Genomic DNA, 26,139 nt, shown 5'->3' on the forward strand with positions numbered 1-26,139 from the left:
ATTGTTTATAACTTCAATTTTTGGAAACAATGTGTAAGTCCTTCAACAGCAGAATAAAGTTCGTTTACTTCAGCTGATGAGAGTGTTATGATGTAATGCACAGTGTAGTTATAAAGTATGTGACATTATGATCACAATTCTGCTAAAAATGTGTACATGTGGAAAACATCTGTATGAAGAGGGATAAAATGAGGGATAAACTTGAATCAAGATTTCTTAAAAGATCTTCCTCACATTCTTTAAACGTTTGTGCCAACAATCTATGCTTTGTTTTCCTATAGAAAATGTCAGCTCAGGAGGCAGAGGAAGGCAGACCTCAGTAAGTTTGAGGCCAGCCTGGTCTACAGAGTGAAATCCAGGACAGCCAGGGCTACACAGAGAAATCTTATCTTGAAAAACCAAACTGAAACAAGCAAAAAGGAAAGAGGGGCAGGGGCAGGGGCAGGGGCAGGGGCAGGGGCAGGGGCAGGGGCAGGGGCAGGGGCAGAGGCAGGGGCAGGGACAGGGACAGGGACAGAGAAGAGAAGTGAAGAGGAAAAAAAAATGTCAGAGTGGGTTTGGCCGGTTCCCCCATACCAGACACAGGTCTTCCTGTGAGGCTCCTAGAACCCAGTTAACCCCATGTCACAGTATCTGACCCATCTAAGAAGACCTTGCTCCTTAGAGCACTGACAAGGATGTGCAACTGAACAGGGCAGCTGGCAGAGCTTCCCGGAGCCCCACCAAAGCAGCTGTGAGGAACTGTAAGTCAACACACGGCTTCCATCTATCTGTCTCCTGCACCTACCTACAGCCATGCCCACTAACATTCTTTTTTATTTATTTATTTTTTTTGTTTTTCGAGACAGGGTTTCTCTGTGTAGCTCTGGCTGTCCTGGCACTAACTCTGTAGACCAGTCTGGCCTCGAACTCAGAGATCCACCTGTCTCTGCCTCCCAAGTGCTGGGATTAAAGGCGTGCGCCACAAACGCCCAGCTGCCCACTAACATTCTTCTGAATACCTGTGATAGGAGGCTGCCTGCGATGGTGGGCAGCTCAGGGATTCAAGTCCCAGATTCCAATTCTACCACTGCAAAACCAAAAGGCCTTGAAATGTCACCTTATGTCTATCAAACACTAAGCTCCTTTGTGACCTTCAAGGTTCTTTGAAATCTAGCTCCAATGTATCTTTCTAGCATGATCTACTACACACCACCAAATGGTGCACTGGGCTCACAGGAAAGTGGACAAAGAATGGGACTATGTCTCCATGGTTCCTTCATATTCCAGTTTCCTTTTCACTCTTCAGGGCCCAATCCACCTCTTCTTTCTTACATTTGTTTGGTTGTTGAGACAGGGTCTCAAACTACATGTCAGACTTGCCTAGAATTCACTACATAGCCCAGGATGGCTTTGTACAATCCTACTATCTAAACATTCCAGGTGCCAAGACAACACACAGGTTGAATCACCATGTCTGACCTCCCTTAGTCTTCCTACTCCTGGAGAACTCTATCACCACGCACCTACCCCCTGAATGTTTAACTGTAAGCACTTTGTGTACCTGTGATATAATGTATTAACCTAGACACCCCAGCACTAAGGGCAGAGCTGGCACTGCCAACACTTAGGAGAAGGTTCTGAGTCCAGGGTTATGCCTCACATACAAAACACTACACACACAAAACCAAGGACTGAGACATAGGAGAACAGGATATGATATTCCTCATTCAGAGAAAAGGTGCCAGGCAGCTTACCCATGCTGCCAGCTGGCCAATTCCTGAATTCCTAGGCACTCTTTCCACTTCATGTACATGTGCTGGCTGCTCCCTCAGCCTACAGTCTCACATGGCTTAAGTACCTTGTCTACAAACTCAGGACCCCCTACCCCCAGTGCCACAAATGTCTGTTTGCTCCCTGTCACTCTCTCCCACAGTCCCATGTCCTGAGGGCTCAGGATTGCATTTGAATATAAAATAGTTAGGCATCTCTACAGATAGGGCATTTTAGTTATTACCTGACAGAGGTGGCTCCATGAGCCATGCCAGGGTCCAGAGAAGAACACTGTAGGCTGAGGGAGCAGCCAGCACATGTACATGAAGTGGAAAGAGTGCCTGCATTAGTGATCTAATGTTTCAAAATAACAGAGAGCAAGCTGGCTCACAACTACAAACCACACCAGACCTAAAAGAAACAGAAAATCCCACACAAATCCCACTTTAATGCAAATAGGTCCTCATGTTTGTAATGGCCATCTCCTGAAACCTGACTGAGCCATTTCTCTAGCTCCACCTCCCTTCTCAACAGCAACTTGCTTTTGCTTGGTGAGTTCCTTCCTGCAAACTGTATTTGTGGCTCGAGGACTACCTTAACTTTCAGATTCAGAGGGCCAACCATCCTTCCCGACACTAACAAGGCTGGGAATGGGGCCCTGACCTGGTGATCAGGGCCCTAGACCCTGAGAAGGTGCAGGAGGAGGCTGAGGGTCAGTGTGGTGCATGTCCATCCCACACAGTCCTTGTACACATCCTTTCCTCAAGGAGTCTGCTTTCCCTTGTCCTACACCTGTAATGACCCTTGTGAATCAACAGAATACAGGAGGCACTGTAGTTACAAAAGGCACTGAGGTGTCTACCTGGGTATCCCAGATTACACCTCTGGGAAAAGCCAGCTGTTGTGCACGGTACTTGATCAACTCCATGAAGACTCACTTGGGAGAACTGAGGACCCAGGACTCAGACAGCACCAACCTGTCAGCCATGACAGTCAGCTACCTCGGAAAAGGACTGTATAGCTGAAGAGCTTTGGTGCCAGCAACTGGCAAGTTGGCAGGGAGTGACTTTTACAGGGGATGAAGTACCATGGAGATGGTAGGGGCAACAGCTAAGGAAGCGGCTATATCGAAGTAAGGTCACCCAGTCTGTTGTGGCTAGAAACTAATTTCTGTCCGCCTTCCTGCTCTGAAGACCTCCAGAGTTCCCTTTGATACCATAAGAGATTGACCCAAAGTTGGGTTGGGTTGTGGCAATGGTTGCACACATCTTTAATCCCAGCACTAGAGAAGCAGAGGCAGAGACAGAGGCAGAGGCAGGGGGATCACAGTGAGTTTGAGGCAAGCATGGTCCAAGCATGGTCTAAAGAGCAGTTCCAGGATAGTCAGGGCTACACAGAGAAACGCTGTCTTGAAGAACAAAACAAAAGTTGACCTATCAATTTTATGGGACCCTGTAACCCCAACCTAATGATTCACTCAACCCTGTTCAATTGATCAGACTCTAGTAAATTATTCAGAGCTCATCTCCACTATTCATAACCAAGAACCCAAGTTACTGGCCAAGGACAAATATGGAGAGAAGGTAAGAGGAGGAAGGAGAGAACAACAAAAGGATGTGGAAGAAAGCCAAACGGATGTAGTAACAGCAGCAGACACACGGTGCGGCACTCTGCGCTGTCCAGTCGCCTCACCTAACCTTCACAGGATCTCTAGGGAGCACTATCATTACGGCTCTTTTACAAGCATGATCTGTAGAGGAGAGAATGGAAGCTGGGCGCTCAGTGCTTTGCATGAGCTCTGGCAGGCTGGACTAGTGACCCTCCTAATGCCATCACATAACCAAGGCAACGTATATAAAGAGGGACTTGTCTGGCTTATGATTTCAGAGGGATAAGTCTGTCGTGGCTGGGGAAGTGCAGCAACAAAGAGCAGACATGGTGGCTGGAGCAGAAGCTGAGATCTCATATCTTGAAGCCCAAAGCCACACCTGCTTGTTACCTGTGCCAAGTTTAGCAAAGACCTGCATGGACTCATCAAAGCGCTTCTGGCAGAAGAGGTTGAAGGCATACAGGTTCTTAATGTGATGAATCTGCTGCTGCTTTTCACTGTCTGAGTCATCTTTCATTTCCTAAGAAAAGACAGAAGAAATAAAAACTCGTTCGCTCTCAAATATTTGCTTTGCCCATTCTAGGTGGTAAGCCACCCTAGAAAGCAGGGGCAGGTGCTACAGCATTCAAGGGCAGCAGCCACCCGTGCGGACTGCCTGACAATCTTCTCCTAAAACCTTTTACTTCTTCAAACAACGACACTAATACGTGGTTACATAACTAAAACAACATTTGATTTTAGGTGTTTTGCCTGCAGTGCCCATGGAGACCAGAATACCCTGGAGAGCACCAGATTACCCTGGAACTAGAGTTGTGAGGTGACATGTGACTGCTAGTAATCCAGCTTAGGTCCTCTGCAAATGCAGCCAATGATCTTAACCTACGAGCCATCTCTCTATCCCCTTAGCTACATAATTTTAAAAATTTATTTTTATTTTGAGTGTTTGCCTACATGCATGAATGTATATCACACACAGGCCTGTGCCTGGCAATCTTCTCCTCACACTGTTAAGTAACTACGCAACAAAAACTAACTAGGGCTTCTACAAAGTACCTAACTAGTGCCCTGAAATGTGCTGCATTTCCCTTTGTGGTACACTTATCCTGTTCTCATTGATCGGTGCATTCAACTGCAGTAGGGGGAATGGCCTATTAAGGCCATGACAAGGAAAGAAGACACTGCACAGCCTAGAGGATATATGCTAATTAAATGAATGTGAGTGCCATATTTGATCCTGGTTCCCCCATGAAAGGGCATTAATGGAAAGCTGGCCAAATCTCATCATACCTAAGGTTACATTTAAAAGAAAACCTATTGGGCAGTGTGACGGACCCCTTTAGTCCCAGCACTTGGGAGGCTGAGGCAATTGGATCTTTGTGAGTTCAAGGCCAACCTGGTCTACACAGTCTATAAGAAGGAACCAAACTGAAGCCATTTTGAATAAAGCTTCCATTTTGAATAGGGGTCAAATAAACTAAGTTCCCAAGACCTCTCTGGGTAACTGACGTCCTAGCTGGAAAGTTGAGACAAGAATGCTAGGCATTCCCCCTGCTGCAGTTGAACACACCGATCAATGAGAACAGGATAAGTGTGCCACAAAGGGAAATGCAGCACACAGGAAAGCCCTCCATCCCTGGATCCTAATGGATGGGAAAATGTAACTGTAACTTGGTCCAGATGTTTAAGTTTTTCAGGCTTAAAAGTTCGGTAGCACTCTGGCTCAGGGTGTGTTCAGCTCCTGAGTCTGCATCCCAGATCCATCAGCAACAGCTTGATTACAATAAACTTTTCTTTTCTGCATTGACTGGTGTCTGAACTGTGTGGGATCTGACTGGACCCCATAACAGAGAATTCTAGGACAGCAAGGACTACACTGAAAAAATCTGTCTCAAAAAGAAAAAGAAAAGAGAAGAGAAGAGAAGGGAAGGAAAGGAAAAGGAAAGACCTGCATATGTGTGTCCTAACACACACACACACATACACACACCTACGCACATGTACATACACACAATCACATTTTTAATTAGGTTAATACATAAATAAAATTCTTCTCAGTTTCTTTCTTCCTCTCCTCCCATCCCTTCCCCTCCCTTCCCTACCATCACCCTAGTCCACAACTGTCAGCACACAGCTGTACCTCTCTGTGCACGAAGGCTTTCTACACCTGGCTCTGCCCTCTTTTCAAGCTTACTCTCAGATATCATGACACACCTTCTGCTCAAGTCAGTGTAACTCCAAACATCCTAGAGATTGTTTCCACTTTTCTTTCTTTCCCATATTTATGTGTGTGTGCACATGTGACTAGGTGGTGTGTGTGCGTGTGTGTGTGTGCATGTGAGACACTAGGCTGAAGCAGGGAATCATCTTCAATCCCTCTTCCACCTTACTCCATCCGTCAGGGTCTCTCAGTCACACCAGAGCTGATTGACAGGGACAGTCACACCAGCCAGTTGGCTCTGGGGATGATCTGTCTCCACTTTCCAAGGCTGAAATTACTGGCAGGCCATCCCATCATAGCCACCTTGGGCAACTGTCACACATGTGGTATACAGACACATATGTAGGCAAAACACCCAGGTACATAAAAATATAAATGGTTCTTTAAAAATAAAAAAAATAAAAATAAAAAAAGATGAAACATTGGGTTGGAAAGATGGTTCAGCTTTAAGTACTAAGGTGTCCTTAAGATGGCTCCAGTATTTAAGGACCTGAATTCAGAGCCCCAACACTCCAATAGGACTCTGACCAGGTGTACAGCTAGGGTGTTGAGAACAACATCCCTAGGCTAGGCAGTTTAACCAAACTGGTTATCTCCAGGCTCGAAAACTAAGGTAGAAAGTGACTGAGGATGCCACCTAACACACACACACACACACACACACACACACACACACACGCCCAAGATGAATAGAGAATGCTGATAAAAATATGAAGAAATGCTGAATCTCATTAGCTGCCAGAGGAATGCAAATTAAAACTACATCAAGATTCCGGTTTAGCCTAGTCTGAACGGTAGTCAGAATGCAAATGAGTATCAAGAGGCACAGGCGAGGGTGAGGACAAGAGGGAGACTATGCACTGCTGGTAGGAATGCCCACCAGTGCAGAGCTGTGGAGAGCAGTGTGGAGACTGCAAAGAAGCTTAGCACGCATCTTCCAGATGACCCGCTCCAGAACTCATGCACGAGGAGGGCGTCAGGTCCACACAGCCTAGGGACACTCGCATTCCAGGGTCGACTGCAGTAGTACAACAACTACTTCATGGAGCCAACCTGGATGTCTGGCTCACACAAAGGGTAAAGGAAAAGTGCCATGTGTACACACTGGGATGTTGGTTTCAGCCTTAGAAAGACAAATATACCTTTCTACCTCATTCATGGTTCCTAGATTTTTTTTTATTATTATTATTTACTAATTTTACATATGTGAGTACATTGTATCTCTCTTCAAACACACCAGAAGAGGGCATCAGATCTCATTATAGACAGTTGTAAGCCACCACGTGGTTGCTGGGAATTAAACTCAGGACCTCTGAAAGAACAGTCAGTGCTCTTAACCGCTGAGCCATCTCTCCAGTCCCTAGTTCCTAGATTTTTTTACAGATACAAAAAATCCACTCCCGCCTCCTCTTGTTTTGTGTGTGTGTATATATGCACATATGTGTGTGTGTGTGTGTGTATATATATATATACACACACACACACACACACATTGGGATGAGAAGGGGAGGGGAGGGGAGGGGAAGGAAGGGAAGGGAAGGGAAGGGAAGGGAAGGGAAGGCAGGACAGAGAGAAGGGGCAATATATTTAACATACAATATGTACATGTAAAAAGCTTGAAAAAATTAGCATTTTAAAGTGGGACTTCTAATTTAATTACAAAATTTACACATGCAAAATAAAAGTTGCATTTAAAACAGCCAGCATTGGCTGAGAAATAACTCAGTCATAAAGTACTTGATCTTTAAGTCATAAAGAGTTTGATCCCTAAAACCCATGTAAAAAAGCATAGCCAAGTGGTACTGCATGCAATCTCAGTGCTGGGGAGGCAGAGAGAGGAGGCTCCTTAGGGCTCGATGTCTAGTCAGCTTAGCCTAACTGATGAGCCCCAGGTCCCATTGAGACACTCTGGAGGGGTGTGGTGGGGGGGAGGATGGGATAGGACAAGGTAGATGGCTGTCCAGAGGCACAACACCTGAGGCTGGCCTCTATCCTCCAGATGTGTACACACTGGTGATGTCCACCAGTACACACACATGTACACACACACAAAAGCACTGCCATAAGTAATTAAGTGATTGCTGCTTTTCCTTTAGAGACCCAGGAATCAAGCTTACTATTATAGCAAGACCTCTTTGGATTAGCACTGACCCAGGTTAGGCTCGGAGACTAAGTCCACTCTCTGCAGATACTAAAAAATATCACATAAAGCACATGTGTCAGTCAGCGTGTGCTGTGATCCAGTCTTGGAGGGTAAGGCAGGAAAACCGCCGTAAGCTTGAGACTGGCACAGGCTACAGAGCCTTGTCTCAAAAACTACACAGGGGGAACTCACTGGCAATGGGAGAGAAACTGGAACAAGACGCACTGCTGCTTTGCTGGGAACAACAAGCCACAGGAACACAAAGGAGAGCAAGTGGCTGCAAAGGTCTGAATGTGGTTTGTGTCTCCCAGTGGATACCAGGGGTGGGAATTTGTTTTCTAGGTGGCAATACCGAGAAGTAGGGTGGCCTTCAAGAAGCGGGGCATATGGAAGGTTTCCACATCATTAGGGACAAAGGGAAAGGGCTGTTCTGAACAGAGCCCTGGCCCCTCGTTTGCTCGTGTCTGCTCATGGTGGACCGGACTACATGCCCTTGCATTCCTACTCATTCTGGGTGGTATCAAAGACAAGAGTGGCCCTTGTCACAGAGCCTGCACTATGTCATTTGGACTTTGGATCTTGGAAAATGTAAATAAACATACCTTTTCTTAAGTTGTCTCTTGTGACAGTAAAAAGCTGACTGGCCCAGTGGCCACAGTAAACAGAAGGCTACAGTTCAATGTAAGGCTCAACCTAACAAGAGAGGAGGTTCCAGAGATTGAAGAATTCACTGATGAAAGAACTGAGGGCCCTCTAGTGGCTACATTCAATTAGACAGTATTGTGACATTTGTTAATGTATGCATTGTCTTTATTTTGTTTTTTGTTTGGTTTTGTTGTTGTTGTTGTTGTTTTTCGAGACAGGGTTTCTCTGTATAGTCCTGGCTGTCCTGGAACTCACTTTGAGGACCAGGCTGGTCTCAAACTCAGAAATCCGCCTGCCTCTGCCTCCCAAGTGCTGGGACTAAAGGTGTTCGTCACCACCACCCGGCATGCATTGTCTTTAATTGTTCCAAACAAACCCTCTTATTATTTTATTCTTTCATTACTTTCTAGAGGACACCATTATAACTGACATCCACTCTACACTTGAACAGGTCAACAAGGTAAATCACTTAGTTTCATGGACACTTGAAGGTGGACTGAAACCCTGAATCCCTCCTGGCTTACTCTTCATTCATATAAACAGATCTAAATACAGTCCAAATACCAATCTCTATATGAGTCCAGCCGCTTTAAAAAATGATGAGGAAAGCAGACTGCTTCCCAAATCTAAGGAACAAGACTTACTGCAAGCTGCAGAGCCAATTCAAACTGCTTGTCCTGGAGAAGCTGTTGGATTTGGGTTGCCATGGGGACAGGAATGAGTCTCCAAACAAAATGATTGCTGGCCACATAGATAATGTTTGATCTGGAGAAGGCAGAATACTGGTAAGTGGGCATGGGATTGTTTTAGGGGCCTGGGAACAACGCAGCAGCCACAGTGAAGAGAGAAATTCCTCACCCTCCTGATGTAACGAAGCGGGGCCTTTGCAGCTCGATGCTTTGGACCAGAAGCCTTGGCTCCAGTGTCCGGATCTCCACATATCGTGGCAACACTGCAACAATGTATGGAGGCTGGTGCTCTGCAAGAGAGGGAGGACATGCTGAGCTGGAGTACTGGCTGAGGGCTTTGGGTTAAGGATGGGCTTGGATTTAGTTGCTTGTATAAAAGTGATATAAATGGATCTCAAAAAAAAAAAAAAAATCCTAAATCAAGAATCTTCAAACAGGAGGATTCTTCACTGTAATTCACCACTGAAGACTATTGTTAGCCGGGTGTGATGGTGCACGCCTTTAATCCCAGCACTCGGGAGGCAGAGGCAGGTGGATTTCTGAGTTCGAGGCCAGCCTGGTCTACAAAGTGAGTTCCTGGACAGCTAGGGCTATACAGAGAAACCTTGTCTCAAAAAAAAAAAAAAAAAAAAAAAGAAAAAAAAAGAAAAAAGAAAGAAAGAAAAGACTATTGTTTGCTTGAGTGATATCAAAAGACATCTCTTGTATGACAGAGCTATGCTGTGCTTTGCTAACATAGCAAGACCAGCTAAAAGTGTTTACTTAAAAGAACAGGAACTTAGCTAGGTAGTGCTAGTGCACACCTTTAATCTCAGCACTCAGGAAGCAGAGGCAAGCAGATCTCTGGGTTCAAGGCCAGCTTGGTTTACAGAGTACAGCTAGGGCCACGCAGAGAAACAAAAAAAGGTGGGGGATGCTGGGTATGAGTAGAGGAAGGTAGGCTGCAGGGATGACACCACCCCACCCAAACGACAAAGCAACCGCTACTGCTGGCCTTACCCATGGCCACTGGGATGTCTGTCCAGTTCAGGGCACATTTCTGAGTGCAGATGCCTTCCTCGTTAAGCACCACAGTCAGATCATCCTGACCCACAGCTACTTTTCCATCTGCCAGAGGGGCAACTAAGGGCTCCAACTGCTTTCCTGTTGGGAAGAGCTCTTTAATGGACCCCTTTCCATCCACCTGCAGGAAGACATAAGGGGAGTCAACCAGCAGTCCCCAGACAGAGGCACGAATGCAGCCTGGGAATATCCACATAAAACCCAAACCAGAGAAGCCAGTAATGGTCCTCGTTTGACGTGAACATGGTATTTGTTATGACAATCTTTACCACAGTGTAATATGTGTTTTTAAAAAATGGTGACAAGGATCTGCCTGGCACCTACCAATGCTAGGTGCTATAACAGATCATCGCTGCTGGTAAAATGCAAAGTGACACAGATAGTTTACATGCTAGCTTGTTATAAAGCTGACAAAACATGGGAGCCAGCAACACCACTCCCAGTTATTGTCCAGGGAAATAAAATTTACATTTATACAAACCACTAAATAAAAATGTCTATAGCACCTTTATTCAGAACTGCTAAAAATGGGGGACAACTGTATCAGCTGACAAGTGAATAAACCAACTCCCATCCATTCACGTCACAAGCACTACTCATCTGTGAAAAACAGCAATCACTGATACACAAACACAGATGAATCTCAAATGGACTGTGCTAAGTAGACATCTCTACTTGATACAACTGTTTATATGGCATTCTACAAAAAACAAAACTTAGGAGACAAAGAACACATCTTGGTAGTGGAGGCCTGGGAGCTGGATGGGAGGCGGTTGGAAGGAATGTATGAGGTAACAGTTGCTTTGAATTGTTACTATGGAATTAGTTACATAACCCTAGATATCTGTCAAAATCCATTATTATACAACAAAAAGAACAGAACTTAATGTATGTCAGGGTCTTAAAGCAAGATTTGCCACCCTCAGAAAATGAATGCTTAAGACAGAGAAGGGGGCTGATGATGTAGCTCAGTAGTGGTGATGTTGTGTGACAGATGTAACCACAGGAGCCACAGGGCCAGCCATTCCCCTGCACTGTTAGTATCTTGTCAGCTGAGAGCAGTGACTCCTGCAGGACTTTGACCCTGAATACTAGCAATAGTAAAATATCCCCGAACTAAACACATGGAGTGAAATAGCAGAGAGGTAAACGATGAAGAGTTCCACCATGGGAGCAAGGAGGAAGGCTTCTGGAACTGCCAGAGCTGGGTTAGTAGACTAGGGGGAAGCCAGGAGATTTAGATTACGAAGTAAGGACCATTCCATCTTTTCTACTTACAGTATGCAAATGAGAGGGGAAAGGACAATGTTGTGCTATTCACCACTCTGTATTAGAAAAAACAATGATAAAAACAATTTGCACGGCAAGATATGTTTTTTAATGTGCATGGGTGTTCTGCCTGCATCTGTGTACCATAAGGTGCCTGGTGCCCATGGAGGCCAGAAGAAGGCATCAGATCCCCTGGAGCCAGAGTTCCAGCTAGTGTTTGGTCACCATGTAGGTGCTGAGAACTGAACCTGGGTGCCCTAGAAGAGAAGTGAGTGCTCTCAACCACTAAGCCATCTCCAGCCCCCAGCAAGGTATTATTTTTTAAAAAGCAAGGTAGAAGCCCATATACTAAAAGGCAAAGAGTTCGTGTTTTCTCTTCTCTTCTTTCCCTTTTGAGGTGCTGGAGAATCAAACAAAAGGTTCCACCCTTCACCTGCACAGACTTTCTGATTTGGGTGGGGTAGCTATACTTCCTCTATTTCCTTAATGATATTTTCTATAGCATACCTACTCAAATTCTGAAATTGGTGGAAATACTGAAAACAAATACAGCCAGAGATTTTGAACTTGAACGCTAACAGTAAAACTCATGTGTAATTCCTGAGCAGCCTGATCTGTAACACACAGGGAAAAGAGTATGATATTCAGATAGATGGACTAACAGCAGCCCTAATGACCTGCCCGTCACCAGATACTGTGGGTAATAATGCAGAGAACTGAGAGTTGATTCTGTTTGGCGTCAGTTACATGAACACCTGACTTGTGGAAATGCTAAGTGCACATGCACATGAGTGTGTGGACACACACATACACACACACACACACACACACAAACACCCACCCCACACCCATACAAACACACACACACACACACACACACACACACACAGAGTTATGCAAACAAACAGGAGCCCTGTTATACCCAAAGCTCTACTTAAGGAGGTCTCCAGGCCTGTGATTCAGAAGCAATGACCATCTGCCAAGGAAAACTCATGGTCATTTGCCCAAGGCAAGCTGATGAGAGTGGCAAGAACAGAAGGCTTACCCTGATCAGGTAGTAGTCTCTCTTGAAACCAACGCAGATAGAATTTTCACACCATGCCATGGACTTGGGCACATCGGGCACACTAAAGTCTCCCTGGATAAAGAGAATATGAGTTCAACTGAGAAGATATTAAAACAGGGTGGGATGGGATTCATGTTTTCTGTTACATTATCTCCGTTCTGCAAAATACCCTCTACCCATATCTGAGCACAATTCTTGAAGAACTATATAAATAAAATACAAATAAGGTCTGGGCTTAGTTCTAGCACTTGGGAGGCAAAGGCAGGCAGATTTCTGTGAGTTCAAGGCCAGTCTGGTCTACATTATCAAGTTCCAAGAAATCCAGAGCTACCTAGAGATCCTGTCTCAAAACAATAACAAAAGAAAACCAACCAACCAATAAACAATATGAGTCACCCTAATAAAAATATAAATCACCCAGGAACTGGAAAAAGTGCAGGAAAGGCTCCCTTAGAAGAGACAAGATAAAGCAGTGTGCAGGAATGCTGTGGAATTGTGGGCACGAATAAGCAAGCCCCAGGACTCTGCATCAGTGCCTGCCTGGGGAGAACCTCAAGCCGGGTTTAACTAGATCTAACCAGGAGGCTGGAGGCTAGCTACAGTGGCAGCTCCCACCCTGCATGCATGGCAGGCACCGTGGACTTTACCTGTAGTTCGTGGAATTCTCTGTCCTTCCAGAAGTACAGCTGCAGCTTCTTCCTCACTGCCACACACATCCGCAACACCTCCTCACCTGTCTCAGTGTGCTGAGGAGAGACACACGAGCCAATGAGGATTTGATGACTCCATGGCACAGCGGCAAGCAGACTGGCGAGTCCCTACCTCAACTTGAATGCAAATTTGCAAATCCCCTGCACCTTAAAGGCCCACTGCCAAAGCTGGGCGGAGGAACACCACTGTCAAATACTTAGACAACTCTGGTTCAGGATGACTTCTCTGCACACGTATTCCCAATTCAGAAACAAAACCCAGAGATTTCCCATTCTACAACTGCTCTCTCCCCCAACTGCCTTTCCTTAAATGTTTCTTGCCCATGGCTGTTGGTGACAACAGACCTGCTTATAATTCTTAGGAAGAATTGGGAAGAGAAAACCCCCAAGCAGAAAGCAATAAAGAGTGGAAGGGAGCTGCCGAAGCTAACAGTGATCCCAGCTGAGAAGAAGCTGGGGAGTCAAAAGACTAGAAGATGATGAACTAGCCGAAACAAGATCTTTTTTGAACAATGAAAACTCCCTAATGACAAAGACCATGGCAAACCTGCTTAGAACAAGTCAATTTAACATCATGAACAAGTTCATGATACTATGTAAAGTCTTGCTTTCCTACTAATGTTTGTTGGGCAACCATCTTTCCCTCTGGCTAGTCCCCTGTGACACACAAATACCTGGCATGTTAATTAGCACATGGGAGATGCAAATCTTGCCTCTCGTACCTCATCTAACAAGATCCAAAGCAAAGTACTCTCTCTGAAGGTTTTGGGTTTGGATGTCAGAGCTGCCCTTCTATGGAGTGGTAGGAACATGGTGATGCTGGAGTCAGAAAGCCAAGGTCCCCTCAAGCACACTCACCTGGAGGTCACAGGTGAACAGCGATGCTCCCTTGGCCTTTGAGACTGTAGTGATTTGTTGAAATGTCAGTAAGTCATGGACATAAATGTTGTTTTCTGTTTGGGAGGAAGTACAACATAACTATGCCAGTCTCTAATATAGTCTCTAAGATAAAACCAAAAGAAGCAACTGTGTAACATCTACAGGCGAGAGCTGTAGACCCTGGGTGAGATGCACCTCCAGATTCACTAACAACAACCCACTCCGACTCTTACAGTACATCTTCTGACCCGGGTGCTCTGTCCCTCATGACTCTGTGCTGGTTCACTTCAGCCCTACTGTATGTGTCCTTCTCACCTGTGGACGCACGTCAGCAGCTTTATCCAGGAAATAACTTTCCGAGCTACATATGCTAGGAAGTTCCAATTAGAAAAAAGAAATTCTCTCTAGATTTTGTATAAACCATGGCAAGGATTTCTGCTTAAGCAAGCCTAACAAAGTAATGCAGTGGTCTCCCACAAACCACTCAGTTCTGAGACACCAGCCAGTGCTCAAATCAGGAGAGTGCCGGACCCTGTATTACTCTCATACTCATATAACCTTTGATAAAGCTTAACTTAGCATAGTAAGAGATTAAAAACAACTAACAATACAACAATTATAACCCACCAGCACCAGCACATGAGTGCAGTCTCTCAGAACATCTTACTGCCAGCCAGCCCTCTTTCCTTCACAGCTGACCACAGGTAAGGAAAATTGGGCAGCAGGACTACCGGGACATCTGAATTAGAGCAGCTTCCTGAGGTGAGGACTTAGTGCGTATCTCACTGTAGACCCAGGAACTAAGTCTAAAAGCTTCTGGCTAAACAACACAGGGCCTGAGATAAGTTTTTAGTCTTCAGCCTCTGGCTGCTTGTACAGAACTATGGCTTTGCAAGCCTGGACACTAACAATTCTGGCCCTATCTGTCTTTTGCTTAATAGCGGGCCACTCTTCACCACCACATGTCCTAAGTCAGGCCACAAGGAACACCTGCTGCCACATGATGGCCTTGCTTAAGTTGTTCCTTGCCGGTCAGGGAATGTTTACCTACTTCTCTCTTCCTGTGAAGTGTGTCAGCCTCCCCACTCCTCAGACCCCACAACGCTGCCACCATATGCATCACCACTTACTTTCTGAATTTTGGCATGATGATCACTGAACAGAGAGAATCTTGAAGAACAGAGTTCAAGTTCATAGCAAATGTTGCCTTTATTACCCATATGCCCTGCTGTATCTGGTTAGAAGACACCAGTTCACTGTAAACTCCTGTTGAATTAACACATGAAACACAAAGGTAGCCCTTTTTCTTACCTAACAAGCTGACTAGAATCTTAAACTGGGAAACCACATGGATCTGGAAAACAGAAAATTATTCGTCTCAATTAGACATTTCTGGTAAGTTGTAACAACGGTCACTTAACAAGAAGACTAAATTAGACTAAAGGGTCTGTCCTGGTTACAGACACTTGAATCATGTTTCTGTGTAACCACTGTTGATAGTAGGAGTAAGGTCTGGTGGGAAGTCTGAAAGTTACTGGGGATATGTAATTAACCAAGTGAGTTAGTGTTCATGGGATTCTTCAGTTAGTTCTTAAGAGAGGTAAGGCTGTTAGAACAGGTCAAGTCTCTTTCAGAATCATCTTTGGCTTCCTATTTGACAATGTGTTTGTTGCATGTGTCCTGTTATAAGCCTTCACCATGGCGGAGATGCTAGAAGCACCACAGTCTTGAACTTCTAGAATTGTGAGCTCAGTCAATCTCTTCTTCCTAGAGTAGCTGCTTCAGTTATTGCATTACAGTACTGAAAACAGACTAACACAGCAGGGCCACACAGAAGCCAAACAATTCTTATAGCAATGTGCACAGCCACTTACCTGCTGGATCTTTTTGGAAAAGTTCTTATTGGACTTCTCCAGTGTTACCTCAAACCTGTTACAACCTATGGAAAACAAACAAACCTCTGTAGTCCCAAACACAGAGATACACCTAAAACAAGAAAACTGCGGCATCATATGCACGCCTGAGAAATCTCTAAAAACACTAAAAGACTACAAGTCAAAGGTCTAAACAGACAGCTGTCTTTACTGCGCACTGCAGGTGGCTTTCAACTCCAGTGTTACAGCAGAGGGTTTCAAGCACCTTTAGCATCAGCAGAAAAGATCACACAATGTTTCCCAAAGCAGTAAGGTACCTGGAGTCCGAAGATCTTACCCTACGAAATACCTTGACTAAGTGCTTCACAGGAAGAAGGTAAAGCATGGTAGTCAAACATGAGAGCCCAAGCCCTGAGACCCAGCACAAAGTCTGCTTGCACCTAGAACTAGCCCCAGCAGCGACACATCCTGCACCACGAGGACAGAGCAAACAGTACCATCTCCAAGCTAGAGCGGGGAAATGCATCTACACTTACTGCCGCTTTCAGGTGAGGCTACATCTGCTGGCACTGTTACAAAAAAGCGGAAGACAGTCAGCACCACAAAACATGAGAGCCCAGTCTTGCTGCGGATACTTAGCTGCAGAAGTTACTGATCAAAATGACAGCAATGATGATGATGATAATAATAATAATAGCAGAGACTAGACACAAAATGCTGGGTTGATTTAATCTGTATTGTGTATCACCTCACAACTGATTCCAATGGTGTTATTATTCCCATATTTTCCAAGAAAAGGCCTTACTCTGTAGCTGGGGTGGGGGTGGGGAGGTGGGGGGGGGCATAGATTCTACTACCTAGCCTAGGCTGCCCTTGAACTCACTGGGGTGGGGAGGTGGGGGGGCATAGATTCTACTACCTAGCCTAGGCTGCCCTTGAACTCACTGCAATCTTCCTGCCTCAGCCTCCTGAAAATGGGAATTACAGCATGAACTGCCACATGAGTTTTCAGTTTTTCCTAGTGTTATTTTATTACTGGGGGCAGGAACACATAGGACAACTTTATGGAGTCAGCTCTCTCCTTGCCTTACACAGGTTCCAGGGAGTGAATCTGGGTCATCAGCCAAGCACTTCATGCACTGGACCATCTCGCTGGCCCCTCATTGGTTGGTTGGTTTGTCTTTGAGACAGTCTCACTGGATTTGTGGAACAGGGCCTTGTTATACAGTCTAGGATGCCCTGCAGCTCACCTGTGCTTCAGGTGTTGGGATTACAAGTATGTAGTACTATGGCATATTCCAACATCTTATTTGAGGTGTCTAATGGAATAGCCAGTGTTTGACAAACATCTGTTCTTAAATATATATAGCTGAAAAGAGCAATACTCTGTTTTTTCAAGTAACTGTGTCTTCATTGTTGATAATATATCAAAACCTGATGAAGGGTCTTTCTCCGAATGGGAACTCAACCTCAGACACACCAGTGGGCTCTTCATTCAGTTACACTAAGAGCCCCGATCTGTCTGGTGCACTGGATGCCCTTTTACTCATATAAACTTTGAAACTTTATGCACTAAAAGCTGGAAAAATAGTTTCACCAAGTCACAAATTTTCTAAATAATACCATATTCCATTTTAGAATATTTAACATCACACTCATTACTGTCACCCCAACCTCAATGGAAAACTCTTAAAGGAGAAGACCTCAGGGTCTCCAGAGCTTGGTCAGGCCTGGTTCTTGTGCTTCAGAGAGGCTGTGACACAGAGCCATGAGCTCATTGGCCATTCCAGTTGTATACTGTGGAGTTTGAGGTTACTATGTGTCGGGGGGAAGCTAGAAGATGAGATCCCTATGTGTCTAGACATCTGTGGAGAGGGACCCTCCAGGTTCTTTCAAATGACAGTAGATGGGAAGTTGGTTCACTCTAAGAAGAGGGGTGCCTGGAGCAGGTTTTAGAAGCTGGTGATGGCCATTAAAGCAACCCTGGCTCAGTGCTGGAGAGCCTGAAGGCAGAACCCTGATATCTCCTGGCCAGGCCTCTTGGCAACTGCCTTGTGACAGGAAGGAGTGAGCTGTCTCCCTGACACGAGTTTCCTGGGAGTCCTGCGGCTGCCTGTGGTCACACCTCCTCCAAGGCACTTCTGCCCAGAATCACCTTGCACCCACCTCCTGCTTCCCCCTCCCTCTTCCCAAACGCCCCATGTCGCCTTCTGCCTCCTGCTTCAGCTTCCCCTTCTTAAGTGGGAGCTGCAAGCACGCAGCATGGGAAAACCTCTGTAACAGCACCTGCTATGGTTTCTAGTCAGACAAATGCTGGGTGAGTTAAAGGTCTAAGAAGGCAGCAAGCTTGTGGGGGAGGCACTGACTGGCTACAACTCTCATTTTCTGTTGAAAGCTCTAGCTTTATAATTCTTGGCCAATCCTGCCAGACTGCCAGCTGTGTTTCTTTGAAGTGACTTTATTAAAACAAAACAAAACCCCACACACAGTCAGGCATAGTGACACACACCTTTAATCCCAGCACTTGAGAGGCAGAGGCAGATGTATCTTTGTGATTTTGAGGCCAATCTGGTCTACAAAGTGAGCTCAGGACAGCAAGGGTTACATAGCAAGACGCTGCCTCAAAAACAAACAAACAAAACAAAATAAAACAAAAACAAAAACAAAAAACCGCAAAGCAAAATACAAGAAAAATTTACTCACTATCCCAAGGGGTCTGAAAATCTAGTCTTTCAACAAAACTTAATATGCCATGAAAAATAAATCAGCTAGTGCATCTCACACCTCAACAACATACATACATTTTCCTGAGATAGCCATGGGCCTGCATACCTGAAACTAACTATGTAGTCCAGGCTAGTCTTGAACTTGCAGCAATCCTCCTGCCTCAGCTTTCTACATGCTGCAATTAGAGGCATGAAGTCACCACACCTGGCTGGAAAGACGGTTTTACTCTTAACCTAAGTCACTAAGGAAATAGAGAGTAGGTTAAAAACGATGCGCTTGCTGGGGCTGGAGAGATGGCTCATGGTTAAGAGCACTTGCTACTCCTGCAGAGGGCTGGAGTTTCCGCCTCAGCATCCATGCCTGCCAGCTGACAACTACTTGTAACTCCAGCACACGCACACACACACACACACACACACACACACACACACACACTGACAAGGCTGCATGACACATGCTGCAGTCAGGTGCTCTCTAGCCTCCCAAACATCTAGTTTCCATAAAGAAAAGTACAGACGTAAAACCAGAAAAGGGGGATAATCTTTAACAGAACGTATTTTAGATACTTTAGTTATTATTCTGCATTATTACTGACAAAGTCACCATAAGAACTTGCATTTTCAAAGGCTTTTCAAGCCTATTATTGCTTTATGTGCTTCCAACAACTTTGTCAAAGTTTATAAACGACAATGCTAGTATCAGAAAGGTCTCACCAGTCACATAACCAAGAAGTAAAACTGGGCGTAAACCCAGATCCACTCATCCTAGCCTATCCTCATAAGCAAGTGCAATCCACATCAATGGCTACTGTTCTTTTTGCCTACCACTATATAGCATTTATACAGGATTCTATTCCATCAGAAACATTTCTTATTAGGTAGTGAATCACCTCTATACGAAGGAGGCTGGTATTCTGCTCTACCTACCAGAGGAGGCTAGGAAACCACTTACTAAACAAATCCCAGGAGATTCTCATGGTTCTCCCTGTTTCCCCACAGCCCTCGAGCCTGGTGACCCCTTTATGTCCAGGAATCTGTTTTTACACCATACACTAGCTAACTGGTAAAGCTGACTAGTTAAAGCTTTTGTTCACATCACAAGCCAGCTGCTGCTCGGTTTGACACTCACCAACATCCTTCCGAATCCTGTAGAGAAGAAGATGCCCTTGCTTGGTTCCAACAAGAAGCCATTCCTCTAAAAAGAGCCCAAAGAAAGGTATTTAGCTTTTGTTTAAACCCTATTTCTTTATCATGGATGTCTGAGGAGGATGGAACTGTGGCCCAGTAGAAGAGTAGTGTGAGACATATAAACCCTGGATTAAATTCCCAGAGTGTGTGTGGGGGGGGGGGGACACAAGGGGCCAGAGAGGAGGAGGAGGGGGAGGGAAGAAGAGGAGGAGAAAGAGGAGGGGGGAGGAAGAAAGATGTCAGAAAATGAAACAATCTGAAAACACTATTTTGCAAGGCATGGTAGTTTGTGCCTATAAGCCCAACACTGGGACCACTAAGGCAGGAGGACTTCAGTGAGTTTAAACCAGCCTAGGCTGCCAAGCAAGAGATATTGACAGGTAAGACACACCCTTGTCTCCACTGTTTAACATTAAGTTTAGGGGGCCAGGGGGTGTGGCTTGTCTTTTACTACTTGGTGGGTTCTTCTCTCTTCCACCTTTTTCTACCCTTTCTTCCACTCTTTCAACCCACTGATACTAGATAGGAGAGATAAAGGATTGAAAGGAAAAGAGGTGACACTACTGACAGACTACATCCCGCTGCTTAAGGGCATCTTGCTGATTGGGGCATTGAGTTCCTTGAGGCAAGTTTGATCTTTGCCTTCAAGATATCTAATTTCTTCTTTCTTTGTTTGTAACTACTACTTAACAAACCAAGACGGAAAACAGTCAACCACAAAACAACAAAAATCCTCTTGGGGCCCTAGCATTTATGTACCCTCTGAAAAGTCCCCAGAATCCTGAAGGTCACACAATTGCAGAACCAAAGGCAAAATCACACCCCTGCACAAGGCAAATCATAGTCAGCTGCAGTGGACACTCTGAAGCAGCCCTGTATCCACACCTGGGGTTAAAACAGAAACATATTCTCATAATATTTCTGTGCTTTTAAAAATTTTTTTAAAGAAACCAAAACCCCAAAATTGTCTTATCAGGGTCATGCTATTAGACATCCCAATGCTAAAAAGGCAGCTGGATTCTATAACTGGAATTCAGGGAGACCATCAATGTCCTCATTTCTGTTGCCCACAAGAGAGATGGATTATGCCAGTCTTCCAGCTTAAATTTTGTCTGGTTCTCCACGTTCTGATTGCTAGATGAACTTCCCAGGTAAGAGACCAACATACACAAAAGGGGCAATGACTAGAAGTAGCAATAATTGCTAGTGCTAAAGCAGCAATAATTATTATCTAAAGCCTGAAAATAAACAACCTTCCTTGTACTCCAACAGTGACCTTAGTGACCGAGGGGACTGTGCAGTTCTTGTTTGGTGAGGGGTCAAAGCAGGACAAAGGCTACTTATCATTCCCAAGCTGGTCTTGAGAAGCTTAGCTAAGCAGACTCTTTACTCTGACAACGTGGAGTCAATGAGTCTCTCTCAGAGGAGCAGAGTCAACGACTGTGACACGTCAAGGTAAGCGCGTGGCAGGCAGCTGCACTCATCTTGCTTGGATGTTATGTCTTAAACTGAATTGAGTACCTGCCCTGCATGTTGACATAGGGAGCACATACTTCTGATATCATTTATCTGGTGACATAACCTGTCCTTATGATTTTGTAAAGTGTTCTGGGTACACAGATACTATTTCTCATTCATCCTTGCATTCCTGTTCACGGTGGAGAGAACGGTCCAGGTGGATATCCAATACATATTTAATGAAACAAAAGAGAAATGAATCCCTCCATGTATTATTTTCTATTGAGAGCACTTTCCTCCGGGAAATGAGGTTTTCCTGAGATGTCTATAAGAAATTAGGTTCTGGGGGCTGGAGAGATGGCTCAGCGGGTAAGAGCACCTGACTGCTCTTCCAAAGTTGTAGAGTTCAAATCCCAGCAACCACATGGTGGCTCACAACCATCCTTAACAAGATCTGAATCCCTCTTCTGGAGTGTCTGAAGACAGCTACAGTGTACTTACATATAATAAATAAATAAATCTTTAAAAAAAAGAAATTAGGTTCTGCCGGGCGTGGTAGCGCACGCCTTTAATCCCAGCACTCGGGAAGCAGAGGCAGGCAGATTTCTGAGTTCGAGACCAGCCTGGTCTACAAAGTGAGTTCCAGGATAGCCAGGGCTATACAGAGAAACCCTGTCTCGAAAAACCAAAAAAANAAAAAAAAAAAAAAAAAAAAAGAAAAAGAAATTCGGTTCTATTCCCTCCCTAATCCAAAGGACTCCATCAGTTTACATGGGGGGTACTATTTTACAGAGGCGAGGGGCTGCTCAAAGAGGAAGAGCACAGAGTAAAACAAAGATCTGAATCCCTCTGAGGAATTCACAAAGAACCTGCAAGGATGACTGGAAAGCACTAGCAATGGATGCTCGGCACACTGGTCACCATCAACATTTCCACATGGTCCATTGTGGTACCTACCTTCCTCAGTATAAACTCTACGAAAGATTCTGAACTTTACCTTTGTATGGACCCTTGATATTTAGGACATGGACACTAACAGAAAAGACTGAATTATTTTTATATAGCCTGTTATGGGTAATAACGATGCATGGAAAAGCACTCAATGTAGCCTAAGAGCCAAGATTTACATTCTTGAACTCCAGAACACACGAAGGATGCTGACCTTGCTTTCTGCATTAGTCAATCCCAAGAAAAAGTATACAAGGTCATATGGGTCAGATTTCATAGCAATCTGTTATGATGCTTTTGCACTTCAGTCAGGTAACTTGGGCACCTCATGACATAAGGTAGTCAAGGAGTATGTGTGAGCTAACTACTGAAAGGAAAAATAAACTAAGTGAACACTAGATGTTCTGAAGCATACGGTGCTAACATTGTCTTTCACCTAGAAAACACCACAATCATTTAACAAGGTGAAGGCCCTGGCAGGCTTTGCCCCTTCCCTTCTTGGGAACCGAAATGGGTCCCGACAGAGCACAGTTAATAATGCGAGCTCAGCCTCCAAGTGCACAGCGCACAAGAGAGTGGAGCGTCCACAAATGGACTGTCGGTCCTTAGCGATCACGCACGCAAGCCGCCCGGGGTGGACAGTCCTGTCACGTCCGCCCTCTCTGACAGCCTGAGTCCGCAGCCCACCCACAGGGTCAGACGCCTTGCCTCTCTACAGCTTGGCGTGAGGGGAGGCCGCCTCCCTGGCCCGAGGCCCCGCGGCTCACCCCAGGCAGCCAGGCAGTCGATCTGCAGGGGAAGCTTTTCCAGGATCGGCACCGGCTCGAAAGCGTCATGCATGGCTGCGGGAGCTTCGCCGCCACCGTCCCAACCCCTGCTGCTGGGAGGAGCCTGCGGTCAGAAAACAAGGAAGACCCGGATCCCACCAGGGACCCCCGCTACAGGACCTTCAGCAACACTTCCATCCTCGCCGCCGGACTTCCTGTTGCCTTAAGCCCGCCCCTTCCTCCGCAGAAGCTCCGCCCCCACCCGAGTTCCCATCCAAACAAGCTGCCCAGAAGTCCCTTGGTGTTTGTGGTGGCAGGAGAGAAACTGATCTTAATGTCGTCCTAGGTAGTCAACTTAGTGAAGGCCTCGCGTCGACAAGGAATTTAGCTCACTGGACTGGGTGTCAGGAGAGGTGGCACACTCCAGACATCCCAGCACGCAGGAAGTTCAGCGTTATCTTAGGTACGTATTGAGTTTGAAGCCAGCCTAGGATACATGAGGCCCTGTCTCAAAAACCAGCTCACCCAACCACAGAGGAAAAGGAACTTCTGCCTCGGCGTCAGTCTTGGGTTGGAGATATGCCATTTAGGAAATTTGGCTTTTCTTTTTCTTCAGGAAATAGATTGTTGCAGGCCTTACTTTCGTACTCTGCAAAACCTTTTTCAGAGTAAGGCCGATTAGAATCGTGAACATTGTCAAGTCTGACACACTCTAGCCAGTCAATAGGTTGCTTTAGTACCATCATTACATTTCAACTAATTCTTAGTTGTACCTTAGGTTTACATTGTTAAAGCTGTAGACCAGTGATTCTCCCCTAGTGACTAGACAAGCAACTTTTGAAAAATTCAGGCTCAGACCTCATTCCAACTTTACTCGAACTTTGGAGAATAGTATGAACTCAAAGTGAGTTCATACTATTCATACACTTGAACACAAAAGCCATTGTAAGCTAATGTTACTCAGCCCCGGCATAATCCCTTAGTGAATGCATACAGGACTGTGTTATGTGTGCACTGAAGGATGTTTGGAAGCAACCTCAGAATCTACCTGCAAGAGATTCTAGAGCAGCCTGCCCAAAGGTCAGATACATGAATGAAGATGTGGTTTGGTAAACACACTTCTTGCGAGTCACTGTTACTGACCAATGTTTCTGGCCAGAGGTCAGATGTCTTCCTCAGTTGGTTTCCACTTTATGAGAAATGGCCTGCGATTTTGTTTCCTTGTTTCTGAGACACATCCACCCATTTTACAGTTAGCCAGCCTAGCTCACCAGCAAGCCAGTAAGCTTCAGGGACTCCCATATGTCTCTAGTCTCAGTGTAAGGGCACTTTGCTTTGTCACATGGATAACAGATCCAAACATACCCAGATCCTCATGCTGTGTGGCAAACATTTTACTGAGTCATTGTCCTTGGCCTCCTGGCCATTGCACCTGCAGACATTACTAAAATGTCCACTTGACTTAATCGGACCAGAGTGGGATCCTCAACTGAGCATCTTGAATATACTTCTGGGTATGGCTGATGCCAGTGATCCCTGAGATCACATTTCAAGGAACAAGGGCTCAAAACATGCCCAGCCTTTTGACACTTTGGACACAATGTAGTCATGTAGAGTTTATACTTGAAAAATAGAAAGTTGAGTTACAAAAATAAATCAATCTTCTGTTTAAGCAAGCAAGCTTTGGCATTCAGATATCCTTGCTTCCATGCCTCTAGCCACAAGTTATACAGAGTTATTCACTAGCCATTGGGAGGGCTTTGAAACTGCTCATACTCCTAGTAACTTGATTCTCCCACACAGTCTCTTACACCACCCAACCAAATTACCTTCCTGGTATGTTCTCTCTCTTTTTATTTTTCTTTCTTTCTTTCTTGACAGGGTTTCTCTGTATAGTCCTGGCTGTCCTGGAGCTCACTTTGTAGACCAGGCTGGCCTCAAACTCAGAAATCCACCTGCCTCTGCCTCTGCCTTCCAAGTGCTAGGATTAAAGGCGTGTGCCACCACCGCCTGATTCCTGGAATGTTTTTAAGTCACGTTATATAACTAATCCCAGTAAATAGCATCAGACCCAAGGCTATAACTTGTGTGTTATTTCTTTTTAAGTCTGCAGTCCACATTCAAACACTCTAGAAACCACATGACCCACTACCCTGCTACACTGTAACAATTAGTCCACCTGCTAAGTTTTACCTGCAACAGCACACATGATGCCACCAGCCATTGATAATGAATTAGTTTCAGAATATACCTGTGATGGTTTGTATATTCTTGGACCAGGAAGTGGCACCATTTGGAGGTGTAGCCTTATTTGAATAGGTGTGACCTGGTTGGAGTAGGTGTGTCACTGTGGGTGTGGGCTTAAGATCCTCACCCTAGTTGCCTGGAAGTCAGTTCCACTAGCAGCCTTTGGATGAAGACATAGAACTCTCAGCTCTCTGTGCCATGCCTGTCTGGATGCTGCCATGCGCCCACCTTAATGATAATGGACTGAACCTCTGAACCTGTAAGCCAGCCCCAATTAAATGTTTCTTGTAAGACTTGCCTTGGTCATGGTGTCTGTTCACAGCAGTAAAACCCTAAGACAATACCTTATTTCCTATTATTGTTCTTTAAGGGTCCTACTTAAGGTAGATTTCAAAAAAGGCACCATAGCAAAAAGCTGTAGAGAAATGTTCCCTAAATGCTATTAACATTTTACTATGATGTGTTGGTTATCTTTTTGTCAACATGATATAAGCTAGAGTTACTTAGGAAGGGGGAAATTCAGTTAAAAGAAATGTCTCCATCAGATTAGCCTGTAGGCAATTCTGTGAGGGCATTTTCTTGATTAATAATTGATATGGGAAAGCCCAGCCTACTGGCACTCCTGGGCAGGTTGCTCTGGGTTGTATTAAAAAACTTAAAAGGGCTGGAGAGATGGCTCAGAGGTTAAGAGCACTGACTGAGTACTGAGGTCCTGAGTTCAATTCCCAGAAACCATGTGGTGGTTCACATCCATGAGATCTGGTGCCCTCCTCTGGTGTGTCTTAAGAGAGCAACAGTGTATTCACATACATTAAATAAATATATAGATAGATAAAGTAAATCTATAATAATAATAATAATAATAATAATAATAATTTTAGATTTATTT

At 45.0% G+C, this 26,139-nt stretch overlaps 1 protein-coding gene across 3 annotated transcripts in view; it reads right to left on the reverse strand.

The window, feature by feature from the left end:
- The window catches only part of Vps39 (VPS39 subunit of HOPS complex), a 36,889-nt gene extending 13,662 nt beyond the window's left edge, over positions 1-23,227 (reverse strand). The window contains exons 1-12 of one of the 3 annotated variants that reach the window (XM_021191931.1): positions 23,004-23,227; positions 19,772-19,837; positions 16,453-16,485; positions 15,917-15,981; positions 15,354-15,396; positions 14,022-14,116; positions 13,101-13,199; positions 12,433-12,525; positions 10,056-10,239; positions 9,226-9,346; positions 9,012-9,132; positions 3,752-3,881 (exon numbers count right to left, since the gene is read on the reverse strand). In XM_021191931.1, coding sequence (XP_021047590.1) covers positions 3,752-3,881; positions 9,012-9,132; positions 9,226-9,346; positions 10,056-10,239; positions 12,433-12,525; positions 13,101-13,199; positions 14,022-14,116; positions 15,354-15,396; positions 15,917-15,981; positions 16,453-16,485; positions 19,772-19,837; positions 23,004-23,076 — 1,123 coding nt within the window. In that variant the 5' untranslated portion in view covers positions 23,077-23,227. The remainder of the gene's footprint in view (positions 1-3,751; positions 3,882-9,011; positions 9,133-9,225; positions 9,347-10,055; positions 10,240-12,432; positions 12,526-13,100; positions 13,200-14,021; positions 14,117-15,353; positions 15,397-15,916; positions 15,982-16,452; positions 16,486-19,771; positions 19,838-23,003) is intronic. The other 2 variants (XM_021191932.2, XM_029536222.1) reach the window with 2 other exon arrangements.
- Between the last annotated feature and the right edge of the window lie 2,912 nt (positions 23,228-26,139).

This window comes from Mus pahari, chromosome 3 (assembly GCF_900095145.1).
Source record: "Mus pahari chromosome 3, PAHARI_EIJ_v1.1, whole genome shotgun sequence".
NCBI classification, from domain to species: Eukaryota; Metazoa; Chordata; class Mammalia; order Rodentia; family Muridae; genus Mus; species Mus pahari.